This window comes from Gymnoscopelus microlampas (assembly GCF_963454915.1).
Source record: "Gymnoscopelus microlampas genome assembly, chromosome: 2".
In the NCBI taxonomy this organism is placed as follows: domain Eukaryota; kingdom Metazoa; phylum Chordata; class Actinopteri; order Myctophiformes; family Myctophidae; genus Gymnoscopelus; species Gymnoscopelus microlampas.
In genome coordinates, this window is record NC_139939.1 from 55003110 (window position 1) to 55026246 (window position 23137).

General features: G+C 40.6%; 1 protein-coding gene across 1 annotated transcript; it reads right to left on the reverse strand.

Moving 5' to 3' along the window:
* Positions 1–6691: 6691 nt before the first annotated feature.
* LOC311055819 (perforin-1-like) lies at positions 6692–21370 on the reverse strand. Its single transcript, XM_084072085.1, has 15 exons — positions 21272–21370; positions 20831–21114; positions 20355–20434; positions 19763–19808; positions 19507–19649; positions 19177–19297; positions 18854–18934; positions 18244–18740; positions 17584–17677; positions 16684–16880; positions 11096–11369; positions 8690–8770; positions 7802–8295; positions 7511–7604; positions 6692–6940 (listed from the first exon to the last, which is right to left on the reverse strand). The coding sequence occupies exons 2-15, from the start codon at positions 21110–21112 to the stop codon at positions 6731–6733; spliced, it is 2694 nt and encodes an 897-aa protein (XP_083928211.1). The 5' UTR covers positions 21113–21114; positions 21272–21370; the 3' UTR covers positions 6692–6730.
* Between the last annotated feature and the right edge of the window lie 1767 nt (positions 21371–23137).

Genomic DNA, 23137 nt, shown 5'->3' on the forward strand with positions numbered 1-23137 from the left:
AGCAGCATGAGACAGTGCTCCATCATTCGTACTTTAATTCTCTCAAAGCGACAAAGTTGGCCTTGTGCATTAGCTGGAAGTTGGGGGTCACAGAAAGATAAAACCAAAAATGGGTGTGATGTTGAGGCTAAGTGACTTAACCTCTTTTAGAACCCCAACCATATAAGACCTGGAACTGTGTCATTTTTAGATTTGAGCTAAAAAGCATTATTTTACACTTTGGGCTATTCAAAAATAGCAGATCTACAAGCTCATAGCGCGGCACCGAGAGCGCTTGTAGATCTGCTATTTTAGAAAATTCGTGAAAATGTGTGCAAATCTTTGAATATATATATTTTTAAAGTGAACATTTTTAACTCAAATCTTTGTTTCTGGGGGTCCCTGTTACAAAATATTTTGATGGGGGTCCGTGGCCAAATACATATAATTTTGGGGGTCCTTGACATGAAAAAGACTGAGCACCACTGATATAGAAACATACGTTTTTCAGAATACTGTTGGGATTTAGGAGACATGTAGAATCGGCTTCAGGTCTCAATGGGTTAACACTAACCCTATTATTCATGTGCCAGGGCTGGTGAGTGATATATATCAGATATATCAGATATATCAGATATCAGATTTCAGGAAACAATTGTTTCACACACACACACATACTGTAATTGCACACTCATGCACGTATACAATCTATTTTTAAACAGTCCACCAAGGTGCTTTCCTATACACAGCTTTTCTCTTCACTGTAAATGGGTGGGCTTAAAATAAATCCTAGTTAGTGTGCATGAGAACACTGTCTGGCCATGTGATTGTATTATTCAATAAAGACACACCGATTCATTGAATAGCACGCCTGTTCTTTCAAACTAATGGTAAAATGACATTTTGTTTACAGTACCTAGTATCTGAAAGTCTCACACACACACACACAGTGCCATCATTCGAAAGAAAGTGTGTTACACATAAAGAAACACAAGCGGAACAGTCAGACTACAATCTTTTTTTCCTTCTTTTCAGTGGGTATTTGACTCATATACCCACTGAAATGAAGAAGAAAAAAGGTTTTTAATTGTAATACTAGTTGGGTCATCTGCCAGGGGTTTCAGGGGTTATCCCCATGTTGAAATATCTCGTCTCCGTCGGGTGGAAGAATATGTTCCAAAACTGTTACTTTTCAGGATTCAAATTCAAAAGAAGCAAAAGTAGCAGATCTACAAGCTCTAAACGCGTCACTTCACGCCACGTTTCGAGCTTGTCGGGGAAAAAAAAACAGCAAAAAGTTAGAATATGAAGATAGGAGATTTCTGCCCGACAGCAACGATATTCGTCATCAGACCTGCTGAGTACATGGTCTCAGTATATCTGTCGTTTCCTACAAACAGTATTTTAGCTTTTATCCATTAAGACCGGGAACTCTTCTTAATGGATTTCTTTGGCAAAAATTGCAGATATGCAAGCTCATAGCGCGGCACCGAGTGCCGCTCTATGAGCTCGTAGATCTGCTATTTCTGAGGGGACAAAAATCGTGAACATTTGTGAAAATCTTTAAATATAGATTTAAGCGAACATTTGTCATTTGTCAAAATGTTCTTCTCATTCTTGTCTCATTCTTGTCATCACAAATGTCTTCTACATCCTAACAGTCAAAGACCCCCAAAATTATGTTTTTGTCCCCATCAAAATGTGTTGTTCCAGGGACAAAGATTTGAGTTAAACATTTTGTTTCAAGAAAATATACGTATTTTAAGATTTGCACAAATGTTCAAGATTTTTCAAAAATAGCAGATCTACAAGCTCTTAGCGCAGCACTCGGTGCCGCGCTACGGTAGTGTATATCTGCTATTTTTGAATAGCCAAAATTTAAAATGGTTATAGCTCAAATCTAAAATGACACAGATGCGTTCCCGGATTGAAAAAAAATCAGGAGAAACATGTCTGTGAGCCATGAGTCATGTTGATGAGGAGGCAGCTACTGTATGCATGGATTAAAGCAAAATAAAATGTCACGACTGAAAATGTTTATATGGCTTGAGACCATTAGGGTTTGATGGAAGATGCCTCTGAACACAATTTGCTAGTTTGACCACCTCAAATGCTCTAAATCTTTAAATAATAACCGAAAATAGACGATCTACAAGCTCTCAAAGATGCATTGAGAGCTTGTAGATTCACTGCGGTTCTCAACATTGTCATGTCACCAAGGACCCCTGATTAATAAATACAAATAAAAAACCTGATTCACTGCTTTTTTGCTATTATTTTTATGTTATATATGTTTTATGCTTTTTCAATGTATTTTTTACAAAATTATTTGTACTTTTTCTGTAAAGCACTTGTTCTTTATTCTTGGTCTGTAAAGCACTTTGAGCTACATTTCATGTCATGAAAGGTGCTATACAAATAAAGTTTACTATTATTAAATACATATGTATTTAGCAGCGGACGCCCGTTTTAAAAGACGTTTGTGCCAGTGGGACCCACAAATATTCATCAAAACTGTTTGTCTTTTTTTTTGCTAGTTACAGTCAAAAAGAACAGTCTGTAATATATATTCTTTGAACATAATGGGATTCAAGAGCAGTGGAATTACAAAACAATAAACCAGTGCCAAGGGACATCTGGGCACCTCGATGTAAAATTGGCAACATTTTGTCCAAAACATAAAATAGGCCTATAAAAAATAAAATATTTGAAAAATGGTCTTAAGTAATGTAAAGTATACATGAACATGCACAGTATACATCATTATCAGACTTAATTTTACCCTTCAACTTCTTGTTTATGCCCAAAAATGACTGGATATACAGGTTTTGTAACAATTTGTAGAAATATTAGACCTTAATTTTCGAATATTTAAGCATGTTCTAATCATGTATACTTTACTTTATTTAAAAACATTTTCCAAATACTTTATTTATTAACATTTTGGGGAAAATTGCCAATTTAACACTGAGGTGCCCACTCTTCCTTAGTGCCCACCAATCCTGTTTGTATCCTGGGGTTTATCTATCATGATGGAATAACTGTCTTCTTATACCTGGTTGACTCAGAACAGCTTAGGTTACTGACAACGTTTTCTTTGTGCTTTTGTTTTTGCTGATGTTGTATGTTTACTTGACTGATTACCTTTAGCACATCTCCTTATGGTCTTCCACCCCGTCTAGATTTAGATTGTTGCCTTGGATCCATGACGGCACCTTCCTCATAAATGTTCCCCTACATTAGCCCAGAGTGGCGTCCACAGTGGATTTGTTTAGTTTACAGCAATTTCCGGATCACGGAGCCTCTCAATAGTTCCCGGATATTAGCAGCAAACACTAGAGGGCAGTGGAGTCGCTGCATTTGCAGCAGAACCTTTTAACTCTATGAGCAGAACAGACCGTTTGTGACGCACGTTTGAAAGGGTGGAGGTTGGTTGGGGGGTGGGGGTTCGGTTGAACTCCTTATGGTTAAACTTGAAACCAAGTTAAACAACTGAGGGTTTTACTGTGTGTCTCAGGACGTGTTAAAATGGTCTGAACATTGTTGGACATGTAACAGGCAGATATACCTCCAGTCCAGTCTGCACTCATGTCCTTGCTCTTGCCCTTTCGGTTATTGCAAAATTGAGTGAATTGCACAATATGAACAATATTTGAAGAATCTTCCCTATTCGTCTACTTGGAGATGGATAAATCAAATGTTACCACGAGGAATATATAAAGCAGGCTGCAGCATAATGATTTAGAATTGACACTCAGGCTTCATCACTGTGCAGCTACAAATATTCTCCAGGCCACAAAGAGTCAGACTCAACCAGTATTTAAGCGTATTACTTTACTTACTGATAATGGCTCCTTTGAATTGATGCTGTAGCTAGGTTGAATGATAACAAAGGAAATCCTTTTTTCATGTATTATTATTATATAAAAGGTAGAAATAGGTACATGTGTAACACAAGTAAGATTATTGTATACTGTACTATACCATTGAGTATATAAATGGTACTAGAGGTTTGGGCCGGTACGAGGCCCTCACATCTAGAGTTCGGCCCGCTACACGGCCCTCAACCTACGTCCCACTGCCGATCCGACTGATATGTCTGAGTCATAGTGTCGGGGGCTTTGTCAGAGTACCCGTTGTACCTGTCAGTCCTTGTCCCTTTTATGCCAATATATGGAGATAAAGCTTGACTAATTTAGATTAACTAATTTAGATATTGAATACAAAACTTAAATGACCAAAAAAAAGAAAGAAAATCTGTTCATAGTTGGTCCATCTAGTAAGCAGAGTACAGGCGATAAAACAAAAGAAAAGGATGAATGAGACAATATAGATTACACGCTTTTATTCGTTTTTCGGGCATTTTAATGCAGATAGGTCAGAGTATATAGAAAGAGAACATGAGGTCACACCTCATTGTTTTAAAAGCGCAGACCTCACAAGATGGCGCCACCCGTTCATGGACAGAGTTGCTCCTTCTCCATAGAGAAGAGCAGGAAACCCAAGGGCAGCAGACCAACAGTTTTTATCACTTCCTTCCGTATATGGGGAAAACTTTAGCAGAACATAGCAGATCGACAAGCTCACAACGCATCACAATGGGACGCGTTGTGAGCTTGTCGATCGGCTATTCTCAGCGAAGATATTTAATGTAGAGCGAACACGAAAGGGTCACTACTAGCACAGAGCCCTAAGGGACTAAGCTCAATAACATATGGGGTTTAAGTGGTTAAATCATTATTATTATGATTATCATTATTACATAAAAGGTGGAAATAGGAAGATTATGTTATACTGTATAAGACCACTGAGGATATATATACGTAGGTATACAGTATCAAATGATGCGCATCATTATGTTATGTTTATGTGCTGATGTATAATAATAATAGTTAAAGGTAGGATAAGTGATTTACTTTGGTTACAATAAGTGTTAAATAGCTCTATATTCTGATAGTACTCATTGCTATAGAGTGTTTGTTCAGTAAAAGGAGTCTCTCATGTCTCTCCAGCTCTTTATTAAACAGAAAATGCATTTTCAGTGCTCTCTCCTGATTGGCTTACATTTTGTCACCTACCTGAAAATGTTCTATATTCTGTTTACTAAAGAGCTGGAGAGACCCCTGTGACCGAACAAACGCTCTGTAGCAATGATTACTATCAGAATATAGTACTTTAATATTTCTAACAAAAAAAACAAAAAATGACCAAGAAATATCACTTACTACTTTTAATGTATCTTTATTTAACATGGTTGTATTGTTTATATTGAAGAGTTTGTTTGTTCTTTGTTTATATGATATTTGACCATAATTTGAATAAAAAAAACTTCAGTGACAAAAAGTGCAAATAGATTTCCCTTCATAATTCATCCATCTAGTAAGCAGAGAGTATATGCAATAAAACAAAGGAGAAGGATGAAAGAGACAATATAGATTAAAAGTTTTATTTATTTTTTTGGTATTTATCATGCAGATAGGTCAGTGTAGACTAGAGACAGGAAACCAAGGGAGAGAAAGGAGAGACGTGAGACAAAGACGGGTGAGATTCAAACCCGGATCGTTGTGTGCTCACAAAGACCATAATATTATGTGGTCTGTGCAGCTGGCAGAGCCACAATGCACAACACATTTTATCATTTGTCAATGTATGAAATTAACAGTAGTATATCAAAGGAGAATTTTGGACTAAAGTTTTATTACCTTTTCTATGATGTTATGATATCTTAGGATGAATGGTACAGTAGAAACATTTCATAACTCCACCCCTGGTCCGCTACAGCTTAAAAGGTGCACGGATAGGCCTTAGGTTAGATCACATATTTTAATAGCTTTTTTTTTTTTGGGTGAGATCTGATGTTCATAGTGACAGAACACTATGCAACCAAAAACTGAAATCTTGAGATTTCAATCTCGTCTAGCGAGACTTCTGTTTTTTTTAAAACATTTTTTAACAGTGTTCTGTCACTATGAACGCCAGATCTCTCACAAAAAAATAAAAAATAAGCTATTAAAATATGTGATCTAACCTAAGGCCTATATAAGCTGTGGCGGACCAGGGGTGGAGTTATGAAATCTTTCTACTGTACCATTCATCCTAAGATATCATAACATAGAAAAGGTATAAAACTTTAGTCCAAAATTCTCCTTTAAGTTTAACATGAAAAAGCACACAATGTGTTTATTTGAACCTCGTATTATATAACCAGTGGTGGAAAGTAACTAAGTACATTTACTTAAGTACAATTTCGAGGTATTTATTTGTACTTTACTTGAGTACTTCCAATTTCCAATCCTTTTACTTCTACTTCACTACATCTCAGAGGTAAATATTGTACTTTTACTCCACTACAATTATTTGAAAACTTTAGTTACTAGTTACTTTGTAGATTTTGATTATTATTACAAAACATACATTACCCACTTCAGCCCAACACATTTTGGGCATTTGAAAATAGCCGATTTACAAGCGCACAATACGACGCATTGTGAGCTTGTAGATCTGCTATTTTCAATGTTTGTTTTTTTTTGAAAACTTGTGAAATGGGACTTTCTGCATAATGCGTACTTTCTACTTTTGTTTCTTTAAGTATATTTTGATACCAATACATTTGTACTTTTACTCAAGTACATTTTTAATTCCGGACTTTTACTTGTAATACCAGAGTGTTTCTACATTGCAGTATTGATACTTTTCCACCACTGTATATAACATTATGTGTGTGTGAGTCTCCCAGAGTGCATTTGTCTCATTATGATGGTTTGTACTGATCACACCTGCTCCCTGTCAGGTGCTTGTCACAGGTGAGCTTGATGATGAACTCGACCCCTCCTCTCTTTGCATAGCAGTGGTGTCTGTGGCTTCCCTGTCTCAAGTCCTTCACACACGATCCCAGGCGGTCATCCCTCCCCGGCCGGTCCTGGTCCCAGACCTCAACCTTCACCCGTCCATGTGTGTCCACCTTGAAAACAATCAGTTGAAATAACATTATGGCTCTGCAGTGTTATCACACAAGCAGTTCTTATTCAACACTAGAGGTTCAGGGCGCATTGCGGCCCGAAACTCTAGTGTTTGGGCCGCTATGTGAGTATGCGGCCCTCGCACTTACATTGCACCGCCGATCCGACCATGTGAGCCCCCTCCACTCATAAATCGCTGTGACCATGACAACACGGGCCATGACCGTAACCGTGACAACAGATCCCATAGGCCGAACTCGGAATCTCCGGTGTTTACACAAAAATGCGGATAATAAACAGCTTTAAAAAAGCTTGAAAAACGGGCTTCCTCACGGTCTGCATATGGTAATGGTCAATGCCCGGGTGCAAGTTCAGATAAATTGCTCAACCCACTGAGGAGAACCACGTGTGACTGACTTTCCTTAATTATATGTAGTATTATTAAGTGCATAAAAACTGATACAAAGTCGACCGGTTCATATTGATTTTACGAGGACTTGTGTTTTTCAGATTCAGTGCTGGCACACATTTCATATGACATTTTTAAATGTTCAATACAGATATGTATTTACCTTGCCCAGGTTATAGCGAGCATTCCAACGGGGATCGTTGGACCTGATCACCCTGGTCCTGCTATAGATGGAGCCATACCATAGCTTAACATACCTGGGGGGAAAAACATAGAAAAGGATAAAAAGGCTTATATTTGGGCGTAGCACAAAATGCAAATATGTCTATGTATGCATCTATCCATCTATCCATCTATCCATGCATTCGTCCGTCCGTCCGTCCGTCCGTCCGTCCGTCCATCCATCCACCATCCATCCATGGATCCATCCTCTTCTCACTCATGCTGTACTCACGCGTCAGTGTTGCCCCATCTGTCTCCCTTCAGTCTCCAGGCTTTGACGATGGTCACCTCTAGTGTCCCCCGCCAGGCGTTTTGAGGACAACAGTTAGAGGCCAGGTTAGGGTACCTGTTGCCACAGAACGGCGAGCGGGACTTAGAGATGGCGCTCTCCTCCAGGTACTGCTCGATGGCGGCCTTCAGCCCCGCGCGCCGGGTCACGTCCGGTACCAGCTCGTGCATTGGCCTCAGGGAGTACTTGACGACATCGGGGTGGTCCTTGAGGGTTGTCAGCCAATTGTTGTAGCCCGCGGAATCGTCTTGTGTGAGGGACAGCTGGCCTGTCCATCCACGGCCCCCTGTCACCTCTGTGATGTACTGGTAGTGACCACTGCTGTAGTGCGTGGAGACGCCCTGGTTGTTGAGGAACTTGGAACAGGAACTTGTGCTGCTGGAAGATTTGTACTTTCCAAAGCCCACCTTGAGACCCAGCCTCATGCAGGACTCCACCTGGAGATATAGAGACAGTGGGCCCGATTCACTAAGCTGTTTACACATATATTATTATATATTATTATTATATATATATTTTGAGTGTAAACATCTTTATGGTCTTGGAGAAATACAAAGGATCTTCCATATGAACGTGCCTCTGACCTTGAGGCAAATATTTGACATTTAAACAGCCCTTTGTGATTTGCACGTCGGTTTTTGCTAAGAGAAAATATACCCTCCTTTAGTCACTTTATTTACACGTTATTTACACTGATAATTACGACCAGCTTAGTGAATCGGTGATATGATTTTTGTTTGTATGATATGTTTTTTGTTTGCATGAGTGTTTTTGTGTGTGTAGGAGCTATATCTGAGGTACTGTAGGTAGCTGCTCTATAGGTAGGTTTACCTGGTAACTGGAGTATCCATTGAGGGTAGACAAGCAGGTACGTATGGCACTAACTCTCCTGTACCGTCCCCCAAGGTAAACCTGAAATGAAGTAAGACAATATAACACTATTATGGCAAAAGCATTCACAGTTTTTATTTGAGATTGAGTGTGTGTGTGTGTGCGTGCGTGCGTGCGTGAGAGATAGATAGAGTGAGCATGTGTAAACCTGTCGGATGTAGTGTGTCCCGTATGTATCTATGAGACGTCTGTACTGGGCCTTTGTTGAAGACCTTAACACCCTGATAGGCCTGATAGGCCTGGCCACTGAGATGGTTGTGGCCGGACGAAACCAAGAGATGGTTGTGGCCGGACGAAACCAAGAGACGGTATGAGATACAGAGATTAAAGAGCTGAACTTGCTGGGAAGCCTGGCCAGATCCTTCTGAAACTCTGAGCTGAGGGCTGCTCTGTTTGACACCCGGTAACTACACAGAACAAAACAAAACAACAAGGACGTCAGGACTTGTGACTTGACTTGTACTCATCTATGACTCTATCTATCTACTTTTTTTTGGCATTCATAATTTGATAAATGTCATTTTGAGACCTGTTTCACCATACAACACGACTATATTAAATGTGGACTACTGGACGCATATCATGGCCACGTCTCTACCAAAGTTCAACATTGATTTTTAACCCATTAGAACCGGGAACGCGTGTGTGTAACCACTTTAACCATTATTTTATTCTTTGGCTATTCAAAAATAGCAGATATACAAGCTCATAGCGCGGCACTTAGATCTGCTTTTTTTTTAAATCGTGATTTTTTTTTGCAAATCTTTGAATATATATATTTTTTAAAGCGAACATTTTTAACTCAAATCTTTGCTTCTGGGGGGTCCCTGGAACAACATATTTTGAGATGGGGGTCTGCGGCCAATTACATATCACAAGTTTGAGAACAACAGATTATAGCAACATAAGTTTTTTCAAAGACATTTGTAGATTATCCAGAAGCAAAGATCTGAGTTACAAATGTGTTTTAAAAATATATACTGTATAAATACAGGCTCACCAGTTCAGTGGGCTTGTAGTTAGAGTGTCCGCCCTGAGACTGGGAGGTCGGGGTTCGATCCCCGGCCAGGTCATATCAAAGATTCTAATAATGGTATCCAGTGCCTCTCTGCTTGGCACTCAGCATCAAGGGTTGGATTGGGGTAAGTCTCTGTGACATACTAGCGTCATGTCCAGGGAGTGTACTTGTACATCAAGCTTTCTCACGCTAAGGAAACAGGAGATAGGCTCCTGCCCTATGGGCCTCAGGGCTCGGCAAGGCTTACTTTTCATAGCACGGCACTCGGTGCCGTGTGCCTTGTACGTAAGCTTGTAAGCTTGTACGGTATATCTGCTATTTTTGAATAGCCAAAATATATATAGATAATGGTTAAAGTGGTTATAAAATCTAAAATGACAGATGCTTTCCCGGTCTTAATGGGTTAAAAACAGCTCTGACCTGTAGTGGCTGCAGTAGAGCCTGTGGATGTTGAAGGAGTATCGGTCCTCACTGCTCCTGGCTGCAGCGAATTTAGTCGCACTTGAACGTGATCCACCCACCTCCAAGTTTGCAAACTTCTTTCCATTCAAATAGTCTAAGCCCACCTGGCAAAATAATTATAAATGCTATAAAAATGTTTAATGATGTTTAAAACAATAATGATATAAAGAATAAGGTATAATAGGTGAGGACATGTACCCTACCTTCCAGTTATTGCTGTCGTGAGCAGTGAAAGCATTAGCCACTGAGCTGGGGAGACATGGCAGAAAACAAAACTATAATTTGAATAATTTCTTGTAATACTTCCATTGCATGCTAAATTAATTTCAGTTGATTAACATAATACACCACACTGAGAAGACAATTAGGATAGAGTACAGTGTAACACAATACAGGTAAGTACAGCACTGTAAGTGATTTGATAGTCAGAGGTAATGCGTTTGTAAAAGGTTGGATGATGATGGGGTAATTATAAACCCATGCCACAGATCTTACCTGACTGAGGTGTGTCTACTGCCGTAGAGATGAAAAGAACATCGACTATAGGAACGCCAGTCTACTACTGACAATGGCACCTAAGATATAGATAAGATTAGATAAGTATTATCTTATCTGATGAGTATAAAGTAAGCTTTACGACAATGTGATCATGTGTTGAGAAAATGTTACACTCTAAACTCAAGACTCAAGCCGCAGGTGCGAGAGCCCATGCAGCATATAAGTCCACACAAAAAAAGAAGGGGCCTTTTCTGCCTTTTCTGTTTTTTTGTGGTTTTAACATTATGCCTATGTTGTTCATTGCGTCATAAAAATAAAATAAAAAACAGTACGCCTGTTGTTATAACTTATAAATAAGATACAATCACCTTCTGCAGTGTGCCACCTTGCAGGGGATTACGGTAGAGAGTACAGGTGCCGTCTGAGTTGAGGTACGTCTTCACGTCGATCACGTAGGCTCCCTTACGTTGCAGGGTGGTCACGTCGAAGCCCTCCCCGGCCAGGTTGTAGCCCGGTACAAAGCGGGCCGACATACACTCACCACGATTTCCTTTGCGACAGCAGCAGAGGTGAGACAGGAGGACCAGGAGACTCAGGTGGAGGAGGAGGGTGGTGGTTAAGGTGGAGGACATGATGACTGGGCTGCAAAAGGAAGAGAAGAGATTTTAGCAGATAACCAGACACTCAGTTTGGAATAATGATACTTTTGTATGATATTATACAGTATTTCTATCAACCATTAATATATGGATGTATATACACAGTATCATAGGCCTATTTTATATAGGCTAATATACAGTTTAGCCTTCACATACATAAACACTCACACACATACAGTTATGACCTGCTATGTAAAATAAAGAAAAGGCCACAATGATTACCTGTTCTGGTACGTTCTTCACCCAGTAGTTCAGGCGTTGATGGCTTTCATTCGAGACAGAAGACCAAGACGATGATGAGAACTCTGCTGACAAAGCCTCACAGCATCACCTTTATAATGATGTCAGGTCATGTGATGTTGGACTTTATTAATTCACACGTTTCTCCACCAAAACAGGACAGTCAACATTGTAAGAGCTTAAGGGAAAACATGGGCTGGTTATCCATTATCATACTTTCAGATTCCTGTAAATCTGTAATGATCAAGTCAAACTGGACTGACAAACTGTCAGCATTAATTGGTGCACCTGATTCTTGGAACCTCTTGCAATAAGATCTTAATCTGAATACCGTAGCATCTATTGTTCATTCTGTGCAATTGGAGATATCCTAAAAAAAAATTAAACAGCTCTTACAATCAGGCGTCTTTCCAGACTCACTGAAAACGGCTGTAGTTAGGCCCTTACTCAAGAAACACAACATTGATCCCTCTGTGCTGGGTAATTATAGATCTATTGCTAAACTGCCCTTTCTGGGCAAGGTCTTAGAAAAAAAAATCTTTCATTAATTGGATGTGTTTCTACAGAACAATAAGGTTCATAACAATGCCAATCTGGCTTCAGGAAAGGTCACACAGAAACAGCACCTGTAAAAGTAATTAATGATCTTAGGGTGTCCGCTGATGACAAAAATGTATCTGTTCTCTGTAATTGTATTCTTGATCTGTAAAGTACTTTGAGTTGCATTTCATGTCATTAAAGGTGCTATACAAATAAAGTTTATTATTATTATTATTATTATTATTATTATTACCCTCATTATTGGCCATTTTAGGAATTTACTTAATAACCGTGCATTACCTGTATACAACTGTTTTAACTGATTGCTGTCAACATGCAACTGATTTAACTCATTGTTGTCAACATTATTGTTTTTCTTTGTTGTTATTTATATGTAATCTTGGCATCATTGTAAATGAGGGTCTCCCTCAGTGATCTCTAAATCTTAACCTCCTGTTCTTTGGATATTTGGAAATAGCCAATTTGCAAGCTCACAATGCATTGCAGAAGATCTGCTATTTTTGAAACATTTAGAAAAATATTTGAAAAAAATAATTTGAAACATTTGTAACAACAACATTTCTCTTGTGGGGTTCCCAGGGTATACAATATTTTTGGATGGGGGTCTATGGCCAAATGCAACAGACCATAAAATAGACTATACAGAAACACACGCACAAGAGCACAAATGCACACACGCACACACAATTGCAAGGAATGGGGAAAAAAGTATTCCATTACACTATTCCATTACAGTGCAAGGAATAGTTGTGGAATTAAACCATTTTTAAAATATTAATGTTTGTATAAAAGTGAAAACAAACTGATTTTCCTTATTTTCAGTTACCCGAGGAAGACCAGTTTGGTCAAAATATCATTTATAAAGAAAGGGAGCTTTAGAATGTGCACATTTTCTCTTAATCAGGGAGAACCTGACAATAAACGTATCAGTCGTAAACACACCATTTTCTACTCAAAACGTAAGCTACAAATCGTAAATAATCAGACCATTTCAATTGCATTAATTGCTTAATTTTTTGAGGTTTTTACCAAAATAAACCATTAATATTCATTCATTCTGAGCTGGTGGCAACTGGCAGGTAATGGATGTGAACAATAGGTGGCTATTATTGGTTAACTCCACCCCTAACCTCTTCTCCAGTAGATTACCTGTCACCTGTCAGTGATTGGATGCCATCATTCATTTCTAGAGTTACAAAACTTAATTGACAATGTAATCTCTCTCCCCCCCCCCCCCCCTCTCTCTCTCTCTGTCTCTCTTTCTCACACACGCACGTGTGCACACACACGCGCAATGACAATGAAAACATAACAATACAATGATGTTGAAGGTGGCCATTGTTGTCGTCTTGTGCACAGGTAGGCCTACATAAGAGTAGAATCATTTTTTTTGTTTGGCTCCCCAGACATTGTAGCAGCGTTAGTAATAGTATTAACAAATATTAATCAATGCCAATTTAACCACTTTCAACCTGGCATCTGCCTTGTATTTGCTTTCATTGTTTGCAAATGGATGAACTCAATCATCCATTGAGAGACGTGGGTTACTGAATCAAGCCAAACAGTTTCTGTTCAGTACGTATGACACCATCAAAGGGGAGGAACTGATGGAGAGTGTGCGAAAAGTGCAGGCAGCACAAGGCGAAAAGCAATATGGGGAGGCTTGGAGGGTTATCAATGAGATGACTGGGCGGAAGAGGTCTAAGGAGGGACAGGTGGAGGGACACAGCCCAGAGGAGAGGGTGGCGACTTGGTTCAGCCACTTCCAAAGGCTGCTAGGCACATCGGCAGGCAGAGCAGAGGAAAATACACACGTCTTCCTCAAGCACCTGAACATCAACGATGGTCCCTTCACAGCCAGTGAGCTTGCCAGAGCGAAATCCACAGTGAGAGAGGGAAAAAGTGCTGGGCCGGATGGCATACCCCCAGAGGTCTTAAAGAACTGTGATCTCGATGACCTCATACTAGAGTTTTGCAACCTTGCTCTACTGCATAACAAGCAGCCTGAAACGTGGTCTCTCTCCAACATCATCCCGGTGCCCAAAGCCGGAGACCTCTCAAGGCCAGACAACTACCGAGGCATCAGCCTGACATGTATCACTGCAAAGGTCTTCAATCGAATGATACTGAACAGGATACGGCCTGCCATCGACCCTCACCTTTGGAAAACCAAAATGGCTTTCGAGAGGGGAGAACAACCGTGAACATTTTTAACTCAAATCTTTGTTTCTGGGGGTCCCTGTTACAAAATATTTTGATGGGGGTCCGCGGCCAAATACATATAATTTTGGGGGTCCTTGACATGAAAAAGATTGAGCACCACTGATATAGAAACATACGTGTTTCAGAAAACTGTTGGGATTTAGGAGACATGTAGAATCGGCTTCAGGTCTCAATGGGTTAACACTAACCCTATTATTCATGTGCCAGGGCTGGTGAGTGATAAAGATTGAAACATTATATCTGTGTTTACAGTTGTTTTGTATCAACAAAGAATACATTTATGATCAGATAAATACTTCAGATATCAGATTTCAGGAACCAATTGTTTCACACACACACACACACGCACACACACACACACACACACACACACACACACACACACACACACACACACACACACACACACACACACACACACACACACACACACACACACACACACACACACACACACACACACACACAATTGCATCTATTTTTAAACAGTCCAAGGTGCTTTCCTATACACAGCTTTTCGCTTTACTGTAAATGGGTGGCCTTAAAATAAATCCTAGTTAGTGTGCATGAGAACACTGTCTGGCCATGTGATTGTATTATTCAATAAAGACACACCGATTCATTGAATAGCACGCCTGTTCTTTCAAACTAATGGTAAAACAACATTTTGTTTACAGTACCTAGTATATCTGAAAGTCTCACACACACACAGGACAATCCTTCGAAAGAAAGTGTGTTACACATAAAGAAACACAAGCGGAACAAACACTCAAAATTGGTTAAAGATTAATAACAGTCAGACTACAATCTTTTTTTTTCTCCTTCATTTCAGTGGGTATCTGACTTTGTCGCCTCCGTCGGGTGGAAGAATATGTTCCAAAACTGTTACTTTTCAGGATTCAAATTAAAAAGATGCAAAAGTAGCAGATCTACAAGCTCAAAACGCGTCACTTCACGCCACGCTTTGAGCTTGTCGGAACAAAAACCTGCAAAAAGTTAGAATATGAAGATAGGAGATTTCTGCCCGACAGCAACGATGTTCATCATCAGACCTGCTGAGTGGTCTCAGTATATCTGTCGTTTCCTACAAAGGGTGTTTTAGGTTTAATCCATTAAGACCGGGAACTCTTCTTAATGGATTTCTTTGGCAAAAATAGCAGATATACAAGCTCATAGCGCAGCACGAGTGCCGTTCTATGTGCTTGTAGATCTGCTATTTCTTAGGGGAAATAAATCGTGAACATTTGTGAAAATCTTCAAATATAGAGATATATATAAAATCTTAGGACTGAAAATGTTTGTGTGGCCAAGTCCTAATGTGCAATTTGTGAAACATTATGAAAGGAGCCCCCCCCCCCCCCCCCCACACACACACACACACACACACACACACTAGCACTGATTCCTAAACAATTAACACAACATGTCAAATTATGTTTTAGTAATATTGTTCCTTCCGTTCTTCATACAGCCAACCATGTAAAGAAATCCCATGATCATATTTATGAAATATCCCAGACCATTAGGGTTTGATGGAAGATGCCTCTGAACATAATTTGCTAGTTTGACCACCTCAAATGCTCTAAATCTTTAAATAATAACCGAAAATAGCCGGTCTACAAGCTCTCAACGATGCATTGAGAGCTTGTAGATTTGCTGCGGTTCTCAACATTGTCATGTCACCAAGGACCGCTAATGAATAAATAAATAAAAAACCTGATTATCTGCTTTTTTTGCTATCATTTTAATGTGCCAGTGGGACCCACAAATATTCAACAAAACTCAAAAAACATACAAAACAAGAAACTTTGAATGATGGAAGAACAGCAATTCTTACATGGTGTTTATCTTTTTTTGCTAGTTACAGTCAAAAAGAACAGTCTGTAATATATATTCTTTGAACATAATGGGATTCAAGAGCAGTGGAATACAAAACAATAAACCAGTGCCAATATTCCATTCATTTACCATCTAAATAGTACATGCACTGGAAGTCCTGAAAAAATGTGTTGCGATGCGAGCTTGTAGATCTGCTATTTTCAAAAAGATTAAATTGATTTGAAAACTTGTGAAAAGGGACTTTCTGCTTAATGCGTACTTTGTACTTTTGGTACTTTAAGTACATTTTGATACCAATGCAGTATTTCTACATTGCAGTATTGATACTTTTACTTAAGTAAGAAATGTGAGTACTTTTTCCACCACTGTATATAACATTATGTGTGTGTGGGTCTCCCAGAGTGCATTTGTCTCATTATGGAGATGGTTTGTACTGATCACACCTGCTCCCTGTCAGGTGGTTGTCACAGGTGAGCTTGATGATGAACTCGACCCCTCCTCTCTTTGCATAGCAGTGGTGTGTGTGGCTTCCCTGTCTCAAGTCCTTCACACACGATCCCAGCAGGTCATCCCTGCTCCACCATCCGTCATCGTCCCACACCTCAACCTTCACCCCTCCATGTGTGTCCACCTTGAAGACAATCAGTTGAAATAACATTCATAACGGGCCGTTATGAATGTTATTTCAACGCACACACATGGTCGGCGGTGCAACGTAAGTGCGAGGGCCGTTCGCACTTACGTTGCACCGCCGATCCGACCATGTGTGTGCGCCCCTCCGCTCATAAATCGCTGTGTGTGTGTTTGTGTGTGTGTGTGTGTGTGGGGGGGGACACGGCTCCTAAATGAAAGTCCTTTATAACTTTGCAGCTGTGAGCCAGGTCTGCCTGTGCCGTGCCGCCGTTGTCCCAGCGGCCACTAATCCCAATCCCATAGCCTGCGGGTACACCGTAACAATGACAACACGGGCCATGACCGCAACCGTGACGACAGATCCCATAGGCCGAACTCGGAATCTCCGGTGTTTACACAAAAATGCGAATAATAAACAGCTTAAATTTTGGGAAAGTGAAAAACGGGCTTCCTCACGGTATGCATATGGTAATGGTCAATGCCCGGGTGCAAGTTCAGATCAATTGCTCAACCCACTGAGGAGAACCACGTGTGACTGACTTTCCTTAATTATATATGTAGGATTATTAAGTGCATAAAAACCGATACAAAGTCGACCGGTTCATATTGATTTTACGAGGACTTGTGTTTTTCAGATTCAGTGCTGTGACACATTACATATGACATTTTTAAATGTTCAATACAGATGATTATGTATTTACCTTGCCCAGGTTATAGCGAGCATTCCAATGGGGATCGTTGGACCAGATCATCCTGGTCCTGTGATAGACGGAGCCGTACCGTAGCTTAACATACCTGAAAAACAAAACATAGAATAGGGTAAAAAGGCTTATTAGACCCTCCAGAAAAATGTGATTATGCGATCGCAGAATTTACCGTATAATCAGCAAAATGGCGCATAATTATGCAGGGATAACGTTTTTTCAAAAAGGCCGCATCGCATAATACGCACATCGCATCGCATAATACGCACATCGCATCGCATATTTCCGCATATTTCGCAACTTTTCACATATTTCGCATTTTTTGAACTTTTCGCATATCGCATATTCCGCATATTGCCGCATTTTTCACAACTTTCCGCATATTTCGCAACTTCCCGCAATTTCACCGCATACAATTGCAAAAAAACCAGCATATTTCATCGCAAAATCAAGGATTTTAGCCCGCATAATCAAGAGTTTTATCCCGCATAATCAAGGATTTTTGCACACCACGCATAATCAAGGATTTTTGCACACGTTTTTCTGGAGGGTCTAGCTTATATTTCGGCCATACATGTGTCCATGTAAGCGTCTATCCATCCCTCCATCATCCATCAACCCATGGATCCATCCTCTTCTCACTCATGCTGTACTCACGCTTCAGTCGTGCCCCATGGGTCTCCCTTCAGTGTCCAGGCTCTGACGATGGTCACCTCCAGTGTCCCCTGAGAGGCCTTTTGAGGACAACAGTTAGAGGCCAGGTTAGGGTACCTGTTGCCACAGGACGGCAAGCCGGACGAGTGGGAGATGCCGCTCTCCTCCAGGTACTGCTCGGTGGCGGCCTTCAGCCCTGCGCGCTGAGACAAGTCCGGTACCAGGTCGTGCATCGGCCTCAGGGAGTACTTGACGACGTCGGGGTGGTCCTTGAGGGTGGTCAGCCACTTGTTGTAGCCCGCGGAATCGTTTCGTGTGAGGGACAGCTGACCCGTCCATCCGCGGCCGCCTGTCAACTCTGTGAAGTGTTGGGTGTGGCCGCTGCTGTAGTACGTGGAGACGCCCTGGTTGTTGAGGAACTTGGAACAGGAACTCGTGCTGCTGAGAAATGTGAACATTCCAAAGCCCACTTTGAGACCCAGCCTCACGCAGAACTCACCCTGGAGATATAGAAACAATGTTATGTTTTTTGTTTGCATGAGTGAGTGTGCGTGTGCGTGTGTGTGTGTGTGTGTGTGTGTGTGTAGAGATATTTGAGATACTGTAGGTATACCTGGGTACTGGAGTATCCATTGAGGGTAGACAAGCAGGTACGTATGGCACTAACTCTCCTGTACCGTCCCCCAAGGTAAACCTGAAATGAAGTAAGACAATATAACACTATTATGGCAAAAAAGCATTCACATTTTTAATTTGAGGTGTGTGTGTGTGTGTGTGTGTGTGTGTGTGTGTGTGTGTGTGTGTGTGTGTGTGTGTGTGTGTGTGTGTGTGTGTGTGTGTGTCTGTGTGTCTGTCTGTCTGTCTGTCTGTCTGTCTGTCTGTCTGTGTGTGTGAGAGAGATAGAGAGAGATAGAGATAGAGTGAGCATGTGTTAACCTGGCGGATGTAGTGTGTCCCATACGTATCTATGAAACGTCTGTACTGGGCCTTGGTTGAAGAGCTGAATACTCTGGGAAGCCTGACCAGATCCTTCTGGAACTCAGAGCTCAGGGCTGCTCTGTTTGACACACGGTAATGACACAGAACAAAACAAAACAACAAGGACTTAAGTACTTGCAAATTGACTTGGACTCATCTATGACTATTTTGAGACCTGTTTCACCATAGTACACAACATGTATTAAATGTGGACAACTGGACATATACTGTTATCATGGCCACGGTTCTAACCAAAGTTCAACATTGATTTATAAAAACAGCTCTGACCTGTAGTGGCTGCAGCTGAGCCTGTGGATGCTGAAGGAGTATCGATCCTCTCTGCTCCTGGTGGTAGCGAATTTAGCCGCACTTGAACGTGATCCACCCACCTCCACTCCCACTTTTGCAAACTTCCCTAAGTCTAAGCCCACCTGGCAAAAAAATGATGAATGCTATAAAAAAATTAAATCCAATACATATAAAGAATATGGTAATAGGTGAGGACATGTGAAGGCACACTGGGATATAGTATGTATGACCCTACCTTCCAGTCATTGCTGTCTTGATTGGTGAAAACATTAGCCACTGAGCTGGGGAGACAATGGCAGGAAAAAAAACTATAATTGCACAAAAATTGCAAAACTTCCATTGCATGCTAAGTTCATTTTTCGGTTAATTAACATAATACATGACTCTGTGAAGACAATTAGGACAGAGTCAGTGGTGGAAAAAGTACTCAAATGTTTTACTTCAGGAAAAGTGTCAATACTGCAATGAAGAAATACTCTGTTTCAAGTAAAGGTCTGGTAATAAAAATGTACTTGTGTAAAAGTACAAAAGTATTGGCATAAAAATATACATCTAAAAGTAAAAGTACTCATTGTGCAGAATGCCCCATTTCTGGGGAGACAATGGCAGAAAATCAAAATCATTTGAATAATTTCTTGTAAAACTTCCATTGCATGACTAAGTTGATCAACATAATACATGACACTGTGAACACAATTATGACAGTACAGAACAGTACAACACAATACGGGAAAGTACAGCACTGTGAGTGATTTGATAGTCAGAGGTAATGCGTTTGTAAAAGGTTGGATGATAGGATCATTATAAAGCTGTGCCACGTCTCTTACCTGACTGAGGTGTGGCTGCTTCTGTAGAGATGAAAAGAACATTTCCTTTTGGAACGCCAGTCTACTACGGACAATGGCACCTATAAGATAAGATATGATTGGATAAATATTATCTCATCTGATGAGTATAAAGTAGACTTTACTTTAGACATAAAGACAATGTGATCATGTGTATGTGTATAGATGGTTTTAACATATGAAGTAGAAAGGTTTGCACTCTAAACTCAAGGCTCGAGCCAGGTGCGAGAGGCCCCATGCAGCATAGAAGTCCACAAAAAAAGGCAGAGGCTGATGATGGTCTGAGGACCGAAAGGTCAACTCCCCTTTTCATCTTTTCACAATTGCAATACATATTGTACACTAGAAAAAGTGCTCCTTGCTGGCAATCAATGCCAAATGCCTTATCTGTTGTTTTGTGGTTTTAACATTATGCCTGTTGTTCAAATGAGTCAAAAAAAAAAAAAAAAAAACATCACCTTCTGCAGTGTGCCACCTTGCAGGGGATTACGGTAGAGAGTACAGGTGCCGTTTGAGTTGAGGTACGTCTTCACGTCGATCACGTAGGCTCCCTTACGTTGCAGGGTGGTCACGTCGAAGCCCTCCCCGGCCAGGTTGTAGCCCGGCACAAAGGGGGCCGACGCGCACTGACTGCGACCTCCCTGACTGCGACCTCCCTTGAGACAGCAGCAGAGGTGAGACAGGAGGACCAGGAGGACACTTAGGTGGAGGAGGAGGGCGGTAGTTAAGGTGGAGGACATGTCTGGATTGCAAAAGGAAGATAGAGATTTTAGCAGATAACCAGTTAATATATGGATGTCGTTACAAAATGATCATAGGCCTATTTTATATAGGATAACATCCAGTTTAGCCTACACATACTGTACATAAACACACACAAACACGCAAAAAATGATTACCTGTTCTGGTATGTTCTTCACCCAGTAGTTCAGGCGTTGATGGCTTTCATTCGAGACAGAAGACGATGATGAGAACTTGTCTGCTGACAAAGCCTCACAGCATCACCTTTTATAATGATGTCAGGTTTCGTTTCTCCACCAACACACCAAAACAGGACAGTCAACATTGTAAGAGCTTCAGGGAAAGCATTGGCTTTCGTTATTACACTATAGATTCCTGTAAATCTATAATGATAAAGTCAAACTGAACGGACAAACGTTTTTGCATCGCAACAACTTCTTGCAACAAGATCAAAAAGCAAAATCTTTGAAAAATGCGGTTTGTTTGTAATTTGTAACAACACAAATCTTCTCTTATGGGGTTCCCAGGGTATAAAATCTTTTCGGATGGGAGTCTATGGCCAAATGCAATTTGTGTATGCTTGACATGAACTTCTTTGAGTACCCATCACAAAGACAGACCATAAAATTGACTACCGGTACACAGAAACTGGCGCACGCACACACACACACACACACACACACACACACACACACACACACACACACACACACACACACACACACACACACACACACACACACACACACACACACACACAGGCAATCAGACTTTTGAACTCCAATCTCCCTAGTAGATAGTATGAACTTTGGGAGGTGTGCATTCCTATGCATTAAAATAGATGAGATGAACTCTATGGATGAAATTCATTCAGTTTTGATATTATATGAATTTTGCTGTCTTTTACTAGGGGAAACATCATTGTCTCCGCCAGGCCGAAAGGCATGGCGAGAGAGTATGTTTTGCACCCCGCCCGTCCGTCCGTGGACAGCTAATCTCCGACACTTCTTGGCTTGATCGCAGCGAAACTGTGCACACATACTCCTTGGATGACAATTCAGATTACATTTTTCACATGGGCCTGTTATAGCGCCACCAGGAGGCCGCTTTTTGCAAAACACATTTTTTGACAGTACTCCTACAGATTTTGTCCAAACATCACGCAAATTGGTACACAGTATCTCTATAGTCATTAAACCAAACAGGTCTTTCAGATATTTCATATTCCATCCTGATTGACTTCCAAAGTTTGCAGGAGAGCTCCGTTCTGAACAAAATGCCTCTAATCATGAACAAAGCATGCAATTTCCGTGAAATTTTGCACGCACATTCTCACAAGGCCGAGGACATTTTCAAATCAGCCTCATGGTGGCCTGTAACAGGCCGATTTGTGTTTTTACCTATGAACGCAGCATCCGATTGTGGTGAAACTTTTCTCGCACATTCGCACTACATTGAGGAACAAATTTCAAGCCACCCTTTCAAGGAGGCCGATTTTTGCAAAACATTTTTTCAAATATTACTCCTACAAATGTTGTCCAAACATCACGGAAATCGGTACATATTATCTCTTAAGTTAAGTGATCAAGACGGATCCGTCCGATACGTCTGATTTTTCACATTCCAGCCTGATTGTCGAATTCCGAACATTGCTGGTCTACACTAACCTACCTGACCTGGCGGAGATCTGTGCTCCGAGGAGCACTTTTTCGAGTTTATTTTTTTTTCTAACGCTGCTTGCAGATGAAATGAGGAAACAAATGACAAATGAATCAATCTTAAATCTTGATCTTGATCTGTGCATACTCATGCAAGCGTACAGCATAACACCTATTTTTAAACAGTCCACCAAGCTGCATTCCTATAGCCAGCTTTCGCTTTCCTGTAAATGGGTGGCCTTAAAATAAATCCTAGTTAGTGTGCATGAGAACACTGTCTGGCCATGTGATTGTATTATTCAATAAAGAAGGACACACCAATTCATTGAATAGCAAGCCTGTTCTATCAAACTAATGGTAAAACAA

Coding starts and splice junctions, on each gene's coding strand:
- LOC311055819 (XM_084072085.1), bottom strand. CDS start 21,112: ATGTCCTCCACCTTAACTACCGCCCTCCTCCTCCACCTAAGTGTCCTC. Junction 19,809..20,354: donor AGCAGCCACACCTCAGTCAG/GTAAGAGACGTG, acceptor TTGTCTCCCCAG/CTCAGTGGCTAATGTTTTCA. Junction 8,771..11,095: donor AAGGTGGCACACTGCAGAAG/GTGATTGTATCT, acceptor ACTTCATTTCAG/GTTTACCTTGGGGGACGGTA.